Source organism: Neovison vison, chromosome 6 (assembly GCF_020171115.1).
Source record: "Neovison vison isolate M4711 chromosome 6, ASM_NN_V1, whole genome shotgun sequence".
In the NCBI taxonomy this organism is placed as follows: domain Eukaryota; kingdom Metazoa; phylum Chordata; class Mammalia; order Carnivora; family Mustelidae; genus Neogale; species Neogale vison.
Genome location: NC_058096.1, coordinates 171427453 through 171441852, shown reverse-complemented (window position 1 = coordinate 171441852; position 14400 = coordinate 171427453). Strand labels below are relative to the sequence as shown.

The following is a 14400-nucleotide window of genomic DNA, read 5'->3' as shown; positions in this document are numbered from 1 at the left end:
ACCTCCATAATGTTTTCCATAGTGGCTGCACCAGTTTGCATTCCCATGAGCAATGCACAAGAGTTCCTTTTTCTCCATATCCTCCCCAGTACTTGCTGTTTCTTATGTTTTGTTTTGTTTTTGTCATTCTGACAGTTGTGAGGTAATATCTCATTGTGGTTTGATTGGCATTTCCCTGATGATGAGTGATATTGAGCATCTTTTCATGTCACTGTTGGCCATCTGGATGTCTTCTTTGGAGAAATTTATCTGTTCATGTCTTCAGCCCATTTTTAAATTGGATTATTTGTTTTTTGGATATTAAGTTGTATTAGGTCTTTATACATTTTGGATAGTAACCTTTTACTGGATATGCCATTTGTAAATATCTTTTCCTATTTGTAGATCATTTCCTTAGTTTTGTAGATTGTTTCCTTCACTGGGCAGAAGCTTTTTATTTTGACATAGTCCCAATAGTTTATTTTTGCTTTTATTTCCCCTGCCTCAAGAGATATATCTAGAAAAGAATTACTACTTCCCATGTTGGAGAGATTACTATCTGTGCTCTCTTGAAGGATTTTTATGATTTCAGGTCTCACTTAGGTTTGTAATCCATTTTGAGTTTATTCTTGTGTATAGTGAAAGAAAATGGTCCAGTTCCATTCTTTTTCATGTTGCTGTCCAGTTTTCCCAACACCTTTTGTTGAAGAGATATTTTTCCATTGTATATTCATTCCTCCTAATTGACCATATAGTGGGCTTATTTCTGGGTTTTCTGTTCTATTCCAATGATCTGTGCATCTGTTTTTATGCTAGTACCATACAGTTTTAATTGCTACCAGTTTGTAATGTAACTTGAAGTATGGAATTGTGGTATCTTCAGTTTTGCTTTGCTTTTTCAAGGTTGGTTTGGTTATTTTGGGTCTTTTGTGGTTCCAAAAGGATTGTTTGGGTGGCTCACTTCGTTACGCTTCTAACTCCTGATTTTCACTCAGGTCAAGACTTCAGGGTAATGGGATCAATCCCGGCATTGGACTCTGCACTCAGCACAGATGTTGCCTGCGATTCTTTTTCCTTCTCCCCCTCCCCCCACTTGCGCTCTCTCTCTCTCTCTCTCTCTCAAATAAATAAATAAAATCTTTTAAAATAAATTTAGGATTGTTTGTTTTAGTTCTGTGAAAAATGCTGTTGGTGTTTTGATAGGGATTGCCCTAAATCTGTAAATTGCTTTGGGTAGTATAGACATTTTAATGATATTTGTTCTTCCAACTCATGAGCGTGGAATGTCTTTCCATTTCTTTGCATCATCTTGAATTTCTTTTATCCATGCTTTATAGCTTTTTGAGTACAGGTCTTTCACCTCCTTGGTTAAGTTTATTCTTAGATATTTAATTTTGTTGATGCCATTGTAAATGGGATTGTTTTCTTAATTTCTCTTTCTGCTGTTTGATTATTAGTGTATATGAAGGCAACAGATTTCTGTACATTGATTTTGTATCCTATAGACTTTACTGAATTCATTTATCAGTTCTAGTAGTTTTTTTTTAATCTTTTGGGTTTTCTATACAGAGTATCATGCCATTGCAAATAGAGTTTTACTTCTTCCTCACCAATTTGGATGCCTTTGATTTCTTTATGTTGTCTAATTGCTTTGGCTAGGACTTATTGTACTATATTGAATAAAAGTGGTAAGAGTGGACATCCTTGTCCTGTGACCTTAGGGGAAAAGCTCTTGGTTTTTTACCATTGAGTATGATGTTGGCTGTGAGCTTTTACCATAAGGTCTTTGTTTTGTTGAGATATGTTTCCTCTAGACCTACTCTGTAGAGGGTTTTGTTGTTGTTGTTGTTTTTAAATCATAAATGGATGTACTTCATCAAATGCTTTTTTTGCATCTGGTTTTTATCCTTTCTCTTACTGATGTGCTGTGTCACATTGATTGCTTTGTGACTATTGAAACTACGCTTGCATCCCAGGAATAAATCCTACTTAGGAATGTTGTATGATTTTTAAAAAATATATTGCTGGATTCTGTTTGCTCGTATTTTGTTGAGAATTTTGCATCTCTATATGGAGATATAAAGAAATATCTCTATATACATGAGAGATATTTGTCTGTAGTTTCCATTTTTGTGGACTTTTTATCTTGTTTTGGTATCAGGATGATACTGGCCTCATAGAGTGAATTTTAAAGTTTTACTCCTCTTATATTTTTTAGAATAGTTTGAGAATAAGTATTAACACCTCTTTAAATGTTTGGTAGAATTCACCTATGAAGCTGTCTAGTTTTGGACTTCTGTTTGTTGGGAGTTTTTTTAGAATAGTTTGAGAATAAGTATTAACACCTCTTTAAATGTTTGGTAGAATTCACCTATGAAGCTGTCTAGTTTTGGACTTCTGTTTGTTGGGAGTTTTTTTACTGATTCAATTTCTTTGCTGGCAGTCTGTTCAAATTTTCTATTTCTTCCTGCTTCATTTTTAGAATATCATGTTTCTCAGAATTTGTCCATTTCTTCTAAGTTGTCCAATTTGTTGACATATAAGTTTTCATAATATTCTGTTACAAGTGTTTATATTTCTGTGGTGTTGGTGGTGGTTTCTTCTCTTTCATTAGTGATTTTGTTTACATGAGTTTTTCACTTTATTTTTCTTAATCAGTCTAACTAGAAATTTATCCATTTTGTTGATCTTTTCAACTAACCAGCCTCTGTTTTCATTGATCTGTTCTAAATTTTTTAAGCTGCTTTTTCACTTATTTCTGCTCTAATCTTTATTATTTCCTTCCTTTTGCTGGTTTTGGGTTTTGTTTTTTTCTTTTTTCTAGCTCCTTTATGGGTAAGGTTAGGTTGTTTGAGATTTTTCTTGCTTCCTGATGTAGTCCTGTATTGCTATAAACTTCCCTCTTAGAACTACTTTGGCTGTATCCCAAAGATTTTGGACATGTGTCTTCATTTTTAATTGTTTCCATGTAATTTTCTTTTTTTAAAATAATTATTTTTCAGTATTCCAAGATTCATTGTATATGTTATTTGTTTCCATGTAATTTTCAATTTCTTCTTTGATTTCTTGGTTGACCCATTCATTGTTTAGTTACATGTTATTTAATCTCTATGTGTTTGTGCTCTTGCCAGATTTTTTTCTTGTGGTTGATTTCTAGTTTCATAGCATTGTGGTTAGAAAAGATCCATGGTATGACTTTGATTTTTTTGAATTTGTTGAGATTTGTTTTGTAGCCTAATATGTGATCTGTTTTAGAGAATGTTGTATGTGCACTTGAAAAGAATGTGTATTCTGCTGTTCAGGATTGAATGTTCTGAATATGTCTGTTAAATCCATCTGGTCCAATATGTCATTCAAAGCCACTGTTTCCTTGTTGATTTTCTGTTTGGATGATCCGTCCATCAATGTAAGTGGGGATGTTAAAGTCCCCTACTATTACCTTATTAATATCGATTATTTCTTTTTATGTTGGTTGTTAACGATTTTATGTATTTCATTTAAATAGGGCTGTGTTTTAAGATAATGCTCAGTAAAAGACCTCATAACAGTAAAATTCCTTGTCCTACCTACATTATTTTACATTACTATGAAAAATATGCACATATATGTAAATAAATATATTTCAAAAAAATATATAGCTCTGTGAAGATACCATTTTGATTCACATATTTGATTCCTCATGGAATAACAGATGTTGAGTAATAAAAATACAGAGTTCTTCTTTCCATATAGAAAGGTCCTGATTTATTTATTTTAACAATGTAACCAAGAATGCCCAATTTTCCTCTTGGACTCTTTTTTTTTTTAAATTATTTTTATTAATGTATAAGGTATTATTTGCCCCAGGGGTACAGGTTTGTGAATCGCCAGGTTTACACGCTTCACAGCACTTACCATATCACATACCCTCCCCAATGTCCATAACCCAACCACCCTCTTCACACTCCCCTCCCCCAAGCAACCCTCAGTCTGTTTAGTGAGATTAAGAGTCTCTTATGGTTTGTCTCCCTCCCGATCCCATCTTGTTTCATGATCTTGGGCTCTTTTTTTTTTTTTTTTTTTTTTTTTTAATTTTAGCAATCTTTTAATGTATAGCACCGAACATACTATAAAACATATTATATGTCTTCTGTATGTTGAACTGATTTAGTGTTTTTTTTTTTTTCCAATTTATTTATTTTCAGAAAAACAGTATTCATTATTTTTTCACCACACCCAGTGCTCCATGCAAGCTGTGCCCTCTATAATACCCACCACCTGGTACCCCAACCTCCCACCCCCCCGCCACTTCAAACCCCTCAGATTGTTTTTCAGAGTCCATAGTCTCTCATGGTTCATCTCCCCTTCCAATTTACCCAAAAGCACATACCCTCCCCAATGTCCATAACCCTACCCCCCTTCTCCCCACCCCCCTCCCCCCAGCAACCCACAGTTTGTTTCGTGAGATTAAGAGTCACTTATGGTTTCTCTCCCTCCCTATCCCATCTTGTTTCATGGATTCTTCTCCTACCCACTTAAGCCCCCATGTTGCATCACCACTCCCTCATATCAGGGAGATCATATGATAGTTGTCTTTCTCCGCTTGACTTATTTCGCTAAGCATGATACGCTCTAGTTCCATCCATGTTGTCGCAAATGGCAAGATTTCGTTTCTTTTGATGGCTGCATAGTATTCCATTGTGTATATATACCACATCTTCTTGATCCATTCATCTGTTGATGGACATCTAGGTTCTTTCCATAGTTTGGCTATTGTGGACATTGCTGCTATAAACATTCGGGTGCATGTGCCCCTTTGGATCACTACGTTTGTATCTTTAGGGTAAATTCCCAGTAGTGCAATTGCTGGGTCATAGGGCAGTTCTATTTTCAACATTTTGAGGAACCTCCATGCTGTTTTCCAGAGTGGTTGCACCAGCTTGCATTCCCACCAACAGTGTAGGAGGGTTCCCCTTTCTCCGCATCCTCGCCAGCATCTGTCATTTCCTGACTTGTTGATTTTAGCCATTCTGACTGGTATGAGGTGATATCTCATTGTGGTTTTGATTTGTATTTCCCTGATGCCGAGTGATATGGAGCACTTTTTCATGTGTCTGTTGGCCATCTGGATGTCTTCTTTGCAGAAACGTCTGTTCATGTCCTCTGCCCATTTCTTGATTGGATTATTTGTTCTTTGGGTGTTGAGTTTGTTAAGTTCTTTATAGATTTTGGACACTAGTCCTTTATCTGATATGTCGTTTGCAAATATCTTCTCCCATTCTGTCAGTTGTCTTTTGGTTTTGTTAACTGTTTCCTTTGCTGTGCAAAAGCTTTTGATTTTGATGAAATCCCAAAAGTTCATTTTTGCCCTTGCTTCCCTTGCCTTTGGCGATGTTCCTAGGAAGATGTTGCTGCGGCTGAGGTCGAAGAGGTTGCTGCCTGTGTTCTCCTCAAGGATTTTGATGGATTCCTTTCTCACATTGAGGTCCTTAATCCATTTTGAATCTATTTTTGTGTGTGGTGTAAGGAAATGGTCCAATTTCATTTTTCTGCACGTGGCTGTCCAATTTTCCCAACACCATTTATTGAAGAGGCTGTCTTTTTTCCATTGGACATTCTTTCCTGCTTTGTCGAAGATTAGTTGACCATAGAGTTGAGGGTCTATTTCTGGGCTCTCTATTCTATTCCATTGGTCTATGTGTCTGTTTTTGTGCCAGTACCATGCTGTCTTGATGATGACAGCTTTGTAATAAAGCTTGAAGTCCGGAATTGTGATGCCACCAACTTTGGCTTTGTTTTTCAATATTCTTGGGCTCTTTTTATGCCTCAACTTTGAAAATGCAGAAGATTCAACCAGATAATTATATGCGTCTGTATCATTTTATATATTTTTATGAAATATGTATTTGTACAAATACTCTTTTTTTATAACTGGAATTATTGAACAGCTTTAAAAAAATTTGATAACAAGTCACTGTGTTAGTAACTGAAAACAGAAGTTAATGAGATGTACTCATAGTCTAATATGAGAAAGATAGGAGAAACAGATGTAAATAGTACATTCTAATATCATCAAAAATATTTTAGTCATTTATATATATTAAGTGCTCAGAGAGCAGTTACTTCTGCCTTGGGGAGTAGGGATGTCAAAGAAAGCTTCACACAGAAGGGAAACAAGTATTCCAGTTAAATTTTAAAATTAATTTCTAATTTAATTTTTACTGAGCTATAATTGACATATTACATTATATATTAGTATCAGGTGTTCAGTGTGTAATGATTTGATATTTATAGGTATTCCAAAATGATCACCACAACAAGTCTAGTTAACATCCATCACCAGTTAGTTTTAAAGGATGAGTAGGCTGTCTTTAAAAATAAAAATTGGGAGGGAAATAGGGGAGGGCTGAATAAAGGTCTTAGAGGCCAAGAGTCTTTAGTGTGTTACTCAGAATCATGAGAATGTAGTTGGAGCCAGGCTTATTCGAAATCAGATAAGGTGTTTTGTTTTTTTTTTAATAACAACTTCATTGAGTTGCAATTCATATACCATGAAATTTACCCTTCTAAATTTACCCTAGTGTATTCACAGAGTTGTTGTGCTACCCTTACTACTAAGTTTAGAACATTTTCATCACCCAAGAAGAAACTCCATACTCATTAAACAGTCACTGCTTATTTCCCCCCTTCCTTCCAGGCCTGGCAACCACTACTGTACTTTCTGTTTCCATGGATTTGCCTATTTCTGGACATGTCATGTAAATGAAATCAAATGATTTGTGGTCTTTTGTGTCTGCTGTCTTTAACTTAGCATGATGGTTTCAAGGCTTATCCATGTTACAGCAAGATAACTCTTTTTTCATTAAAAAAAGAAAAGTTTTGATGCTTTTAAACAATCCCCTATCCTTTAACACCTGTGGTCTATCTCCCAAAATATAGACCCTTTATAAAGGAAGAATGCAAAGCTGATCCTACTAGAGACTACAAATCCCTTTCTTTTCATAGAAAGAAGTGCAGGAATAATGGATTGGAAGACAGAATCGCCTAGATCTAGGAAGATTGACTAGTGCAACCCAATCTTTTGCACCCACCTTTCTTCCATCATCAGATAACCCCAGATGATTGCCATTATTTTAGTCTAGGTTACTAATGTAATCACATTGCTGTTGAGATTAAGATTAACAGACAAATCACCAGGTTGGTTTCTGTGGGAGAAGGGGTTGAGATGCAAGGTGCAGAGTGGGGCTGGAAGCATGGTTAAGGAGGGAAGGGAAGGGTGGATAGACCAGACTTACAAAGATGAATTTATTTGGGGTAATGGTGATTTTGAGGTAATGGAATAAATGAATGGAAATGACTGAATGGTATTAGAGATAGGATGATGATAGATTTTGGAGAAAAAGAGGAAGACTGGTAGATGAACTTAGCAGGTAAAGAAATTATCCTGTTTCATTGAGTATAGTGAGGAGAAGCTATAGAGCTAGGATGCAATAAAAAAGTATTTAAATGAGGAATGTGCATGGTAGATTAATTTTGTCTTGAGTTGTAGCTTAAAATTTTAAAAATGCTCCCTCATAAATGTTATTACAAATGTTGTGTTTCCTAAAGAAGGGGTCTTAGACAGAGACCCATTTCCCTAGTCTATAGCCTATCTAGCTGCCAAATTATGGTTATATTCTACTCATGAGGTATTAGAAGGCCCCATGAAGGAGAGCCCCCCACCCCCAGCTTTTGCCCTCTTAAAATGTTGCCATCCGAATAAGGTGTTTTGCATGAAGTTCTGATCTTTACTTTCAAGAGCCTTTTTGAGAATGGGTTTGGATACTTGGAGATTGACCCGAGTTCTCTCTTGTTCATCTCTGTCTATTTATCCCAGTTGGAACAAAAGGAAATGGCCTTAAAGTTGATGAAGCACAAGATGTCCAAGTCATGAAGTTGTTGAAGTGCTGACCAAATGCTTTTAAAACTGCTGAATTTGTTGAAGAAAGAAAGGCTCAGTATAAATCAGACATGCAAATGACTTAGCCATCTTTCCATAAAATTTGCTGTGACTTATCTTCTTAGGGTTATTTTTCAAGTACCTGTTCACATGTACTGAGTTAGTTCCAACTGTGGGTTCAACATTGTGCTGTGGGAAATGCCAAATAATGTCAAACCCCATGTAAGTAGAGAGAAAAGACTGGTACATAAGAGAGGTAATAAAGCAAGCTATATCCCTGAGAAATTCAAATAACAAAATTTCATAATCCAATTCCCCTGAAATGCTTCATTCTCATTTTCGAAGGTTTGCGCATTCCATGACTCTAGGTTTTCCTCCCTCGCCTTGACTATATCATTCATATTTGATGCTGTGTCATGCAGCTATGATTGCAAGATTGCAGTTAAAGCACTTCATTAATAGAATTTGCATCTTTGTCCAGCATTTGCTAAGCAGAACTTTCTTCCTGCAGAATCAGAAATTAACAAATGATCGTTTAAAAATAAAGTTTAATGTCAATAATAGCATAAGATGTAAAATCATGAACAGGCTGGCAGAAATAAAGAAGGCTGAGAGCCAAAGGCTTGATTCTGAATTAAAACTCGGGTTCTGACTCATCTACTACAGAATTCAGAATTCTAGAAAATAAAGTGCCCATTTCTCTCATAGCTGGAAAGTCATATGAAAAACATTATTTTTAGTCATGTGATATGACTTCATTGGCATGACAATTTACTATTCAGCAAAGTAAATAACACAATTAACAAGTGTTTCTGCTGGGCCTTTTGCACTTACACTGAGTTTTTGGCCTCTCCCCCTCACAGATGGTTTTGATTTGGTTCCTGTGGAATATTTTTTTTGTTTTGTTTTGTATTTAACAACAGTCAGATATTTATGTACAGCTTCATCAAGAGCCTCTGATGACAAATATGCCTTTGGAGGCCAGTAGAAGCTGTGGGAAACCCCCGTGTCAGCACTTAGACCTGTTTCCAATGGAGAGAAATCACTGTGGGGACTGACCTAGCCTGCTCATGAATCCAGTTCACTTTTCCCACAGCCTGTGCTCGCCCACTTCCAACCTGCACTGGCCCATCCTTAGACTGTATCCTGCCTTGATTTTTCCTTATGAAGCAATCCCTGGAGACACAGCCTTGGCCTTCTCCCCTAATTGCAGAGGAAAGGCAGAAACAACAGGCAGAAAGCCATTTAATTCTTAGATTGGAAATGAGAGCCTGGTTTTTGAAATAAGGCTTGGCAGTATCCCTTCAGAACTCACTTCATAAAATGAATCCCTTTTATTTGCTTTCAGAGTTATCTACATGGATTTGAGATGTTTAGATAAGTTGGTGTTGGGGAAGGATCCAATTGGAGGATAAACAATGAAGTTTGGGCAGAGTCTCCACCCTTCCAAAGAGCAGTCTTGGATGGTATAATCCACTTAGAGGTGTATGGGAGAGAGAAGAGAATCATAAATGCTAAAGGCAGAGTTAAAACAGCAGATATTGAGAAATAGAACATGGAAACTGCATCCTAAAATTTTAGTTCTTGATCTGCTCATGTTCTCCTGAGTACTTATGTGAATAACTTGAAAATTTTGTGTATCAACTTCCCCCTTTAAATTAAAGTGATTGAACCATATGTGAAGTCCTTTTTAGCTCTAATAATCTGATGGTTTTGTTTCAAATATAGCTGGTATGAGCAAGAAGTAAAACGATGGCCAGTTTTTATGTCAAAATGTTTTAAAATATATCAAGATGATTACTTTTTATACATTTTCTAACTGTTCTAGTGTCTATCCTGTCTGGGTTGTCATGGCTGGGAACATTTTTTGTTGTATTCTTTAGAGATTTAGATCTATTTTGAGCCATAAAATAGTATTTCTCATACTTTATATTGATTGGTATGTATTGTGGTGTATTTAAATTCAATATGGTGTAAGCCAGCTTAATTTAACTTACCTCATTGTCCAGTCTTTTTTTTTTTTCCTCATTGTCCAGTCTTGATGCCCTGAACTTTTGGCTTCTTCATAAACTAGAGTCTCCCCACACCATAATCAAGTGTGTTCCTTAAATCTGCCACTTTGGCAACCTCTTGGTTCCAACGATGAATTCCAAAGCCCTTAAGTAATGGCAACATCTTTAGAATGTTCCATGTATAAAAACCAAGGATTTTCTTTAAAAACAAACCATATTACACTATAATACTCATAGTACCTGAACTCTGGCTGGTGAGATGACCTGAGTCCATATCAGAGCCCCAACAAATGGCCAAACTGCTGCCTTTCAGCGGTTTGCAGTGTGCAGGGTAAGACCATATGTAGCAGCCCTGTGTGAGACCTTGGGTCATTTGCCTAACTTTGAGTTTCATTTTCTTCATTTGTAGAATGAGTTCAATAATTCCTACTCCTCAACAACTATTGTGAGTGTTAAATTAAAAAGTACCTAACAAAAGAAAAGACAAATTGGAGCACATCAAAATTTAAAACTTTGTGATTTAAATCATTTTTTGCAAGTCATATATCTGATAAGGAACTGGTATCCAGACTATATTGGAAATTCTTGCAACCCAATAATAAAAAGACATAAACCCAATTAAAAACTGGGCAATGGATTTAAATAGACATGTCTCAGAAGAAGATATAACCATATCCAATAAGAACATGAAAAGAAGGATGTCTGGGTGGCATAGTTGGTTAAGCATCTGCCTTCAGCTCAGGTCATGATCCTGGAGTCTTGGGATCAAGTCTTGCGTTGGGCTCCTTGCTCAGCAGGGAGCCAGCTTCTCCCCCTGTTTGTGCTCACTCTCTCACTCGCACTCTCTCTCTTGCAAATAAATAAATAAAATATACATATTTTAAATGGGTGAATTATATGGTATGTGAATTATATCTCAATAAAGGTGTTTAACCAAAGAGAAAATAAAAACAACATGGAGCCCCAGTGCACATAGCTGGGACCCTGTGTGCTTCCTTCTCTCCTTTTCTCTCTCTGGCTTCTAAGGGCAGTGTTGATTTTCTGTTGTGACAGGCTGTCAGAGCATGTTAGCTTATTGTTTGTAGAAATGAACTTTGTCTAGATGAGATAGTGATTTTTTCCCCCATTTTTATTGTGCCTTGGTTTCCAAGCCTTAGTCTCTGCTCACCTCCTCTCACCTTTTTTCTGTGGCTAGCACATCCACACAACACATCACAAACACACTCACATACCTTCTCTTTTCCCGAACGATTTGAAAGAAAGTTTCACATACCATAACACCTCACCTCTAAATTTTTGGCATGGATCACCTAAGAATACAAATATTCTTTTCATATAGACAGAATACCATTATTGTTACAGAATAGTGAAAAATCATTCCCTCATGGCATCTAAAATGCAGTATGTGTTTCTATTTTCCCAGTCATCCACAGAATTTTAAAAGCACCTTTTACACCATTGTTTGCTTTTTTCCTCATTTATATCTGTATACTTTAAAAATTTGAAAAAAAAATTCAGCATCAGTCACTTGCTGTATGAACTTCATCTTTTTTCTTAGCACTTAACACCCTGATTTCTGAATGGGGAGAGACAGTTCCCCTGTTTGGCAGCGTAGCTCAGAGGTTCTGCTGCTCCAGGCAGGCCTCATGCCAGTGATGCATCTCCAGGCATCACGTTGGCATCATAGCCTGATTGAGCCAAACTTCATAGCCAACTGGCCCTGAGCAGTGGGTTCCTGTTCATCCTCCCATGTGGTTGCCCAGTGCCTGAGGCTTTTGAGGAGGTAGGAATGGGACTGTGAAGTCTATTTTCAATATTTTGTAAAGCCAAAGCAGAAATAAAATGTTTAGGACATGAAGTTACGTTGATCAAGTTGGTTTTCCTGAATTCTGTTGTCTCAGAGTGGAATGGAATGCCATTTAGCCTGATCCAGTCAAAAGTTCTTATTGACAGTTATATATGCCTTTGAATTATAAAAACAGTAAGATAAAAGTAGTGCATTTTATTGGATGGGAACAGTTTTTCAAGATGTAGTCTGACACGGAGAAAGTAGGGGTTAGGAAGAGGAGGGCCACTGGCCGAGGGCACCACTGGCCCTGACTTCCTGACTGTATCAGCAGTAGAGGTCCCGGGGAGATGTTCCTGCAGTTTGCCCTGTGACCATTATTCCAGGGGCTATATTTTTACAGCTGACCCTTCTCATTTGCAAACGTAACAGCTGCTGTGTTGAATTTGGGGGGTTTCCATGTTTTGGTATTATAAAATTAAATTGACTCTTGGTTCTGAAATCTTAGTCTTGATCCGTCTTGTTTTGCCATTAGCTGTAGGAGACCAAGGAGGGAAGGGATGTGAGATGTCCTAAGATGTATATTGTTTTTAAATTAAATATTGTTCGTGTTTAGTCAGGGCTTCTGTCAATCAACAAATGTTGACTCCTTGTCAAGTTCATGGCAGTGTGGGGATTCAAAGAGGTACACACACCAGGTGTTCAGGAGGCTGACGTGGCACAGTTAGGTTGGTAGAACAGATGAGTAACCAAGGCTGCAGGGCAGTAGGTGTGCACAGAGAGCTGGACACATGGCACAGGAAGTTCCTGTAGGTTTCAGGAACCTAGGATGGGCTCTGGGAAATAGTTGGATTTGAACTGGTTCCTGAAGATTGGCACTGCAAGTGTAGGAGAGAAGGAGAGAAGGCAATCCAGAATGGGCTGTGGCATGGGAGCATCTGAGATCCCTGATGAAAATTACCAAGAGAGACACAGCAACTAAGGCTGATTACATCATCTCCATTTTTTTTAAAAGATTTTATTTATTTATTCGACAGAGAGAGATCACAAGTAGGCAGAGAGGCAGGCAGAGAGAGAGAGAGGAGGAAGCAGGCTCCCTGCCGAGCACAGAGCCCAATGAGGGACTTGATCCCAGGACCCTGAGATCATGACCTGAGCCGAAGTCAGCGGCTTAACCCACTGAGCCACCCAGGCGCCCCCATCATCTGCATTTTTCATGGAACTTTTATACCTAGCCTTTGGTGCCATACCAGTCTTATGAGATGGATCTTACATTTTTTTTTTTAAGATTTTATTTATTTATATGAGGGAGAGACAGGGAGAGAGAGCATGAGTGAGGAGAAAGGCAGAGAGAGAAGCAGACTCCCCGTGGAGCTGGGAGCCCGATGCGGGACTCGATCCGGGGACTCCGAGATCATGACCTGAGCCAAAGGAAGTTGTCCAACCAACTGAGCCACCCAGGCGTCCCAGATGGATCTTACATTTTACAGCTCAGAAAACTGAACCGATATGCTAAGTTGACTGGACACTGTTAAACTTAACTTGGCTCAGTGTTTATCTATATCTTGAGGTTTACAATACGGTTCATGTGCCTGAGAGCAGATAGGAAGATACGGATGCGTTCTGCTTTACAGAGAGTACCTCTGCTTTCAGATTGAGCAGTTTCAAAGAGTAGTTTTGCTTTTTGTCTGTTTCCTTCCAACGGCATTCTTGAAGAGCATGTTTTCTTTCACTCTTCCATCCTGGACCCTGGTCAGCCAGCCTCCCTTGTGCTTTCTTAATCTTGAAATGTCTTTAAGAACAGACTGGCATCTTAAAATCTGTGGGAGTGAGGTTTTACTCATTCATGATTCTATCTCCAGACTTAACCAATGGGAAAAGGACAGATAAGAGACAACTTGTTTGTTCCTGACCTTTACTTTTTCCTAATAAGAGAAGTTAAAATCTTGCTCCCATTTGTCTTTATTCAGTCATCTGGTTAAAAAAAATCAGTGCTAAATTAGAAATATTTAGATCTTATTGTTGCAAGACAAAATCATTGAGTTTTGAATTACCAATATAGTAAGCTGCTATGGATTGATTTGTTTGTTTTGAAGATTTTATTTATTTATTTGACAGACAGAGATCACAAGTAGGCAGAGAGGCAGGCAGAGAGAGAAGGGAAAGCAGGCTCCCTGCTGAGCAGAGAACCTGATGCAGGGCTCAATCCAGAACCCTGGGATCAGGACCTGAGCCGAAGGTAGAGACTTTAACCCACTGAGCCACTGTGCCCCAATTGATTTGTTTTTAATTATGCTACTAAACTTAAGGTATAATGGGATAAATGGGATAACACCTACCCCCACCAAGTTGGTGTTACAGTGTGCTTTGAAATCTTAGAAGTGTAATAGAAGTATCAGTTCTCATTAGGCTAAATGCAAATGAGCCATATGGAAAACTGCTATAGTTTTTCTAAATACATTTTTTTCTTGCTACACCATAGGCCTTTGAACCTAAATGTCTTGAATTAAACTTGAAACATTCATTAACCCTTAAATAATTTGTATTAACTGGAACTTGAGCATCAAAAACATTAGCAACAAATGCTTTTGTTGTAGAAGAACCTATAGAAAACCACTTGATTCCAGTCCAGGTATAAGAAAACACATTAACTTTCAAATAAATCTGTGTGAAACCTCCTATTAACAAACAGTTGCAACTTCTCA

General features: G+C 37.5%; 1 protein-coding gene across 4 annotated transcripts in view; it reads left to right on the top strand.

The window, feature by feature from the left end:
• ATG7 (autophagy related 7) overlaps positions 1–14400 on the top strand; it is a 254848-nt gene that overhangs the window by 119587 nt on the left and 120861 nt on the right. For 2 of the 4 annotated variants that reach the window (XM_044252989.1, XM_044252986.1), the window contains exon 19: positions 7835–7906. The exons of 1 other annotated variant lie outside the window; for it this stretch is intronic. In XM_044252989.1, the coding sequence (XP_044108924.1) occupies positions 7835–7891 (57 nt within the window). In that variant the 3' untranslated portion in view covers positions 7892–7906. Of the gene's footprint in view, positions 1–974; positions 1061–7834; positions 7907–14400 lie in introns of those variants that run through there. One more of the 4 variants, XM_044252988.1, reaches the window with a different exon arrangement.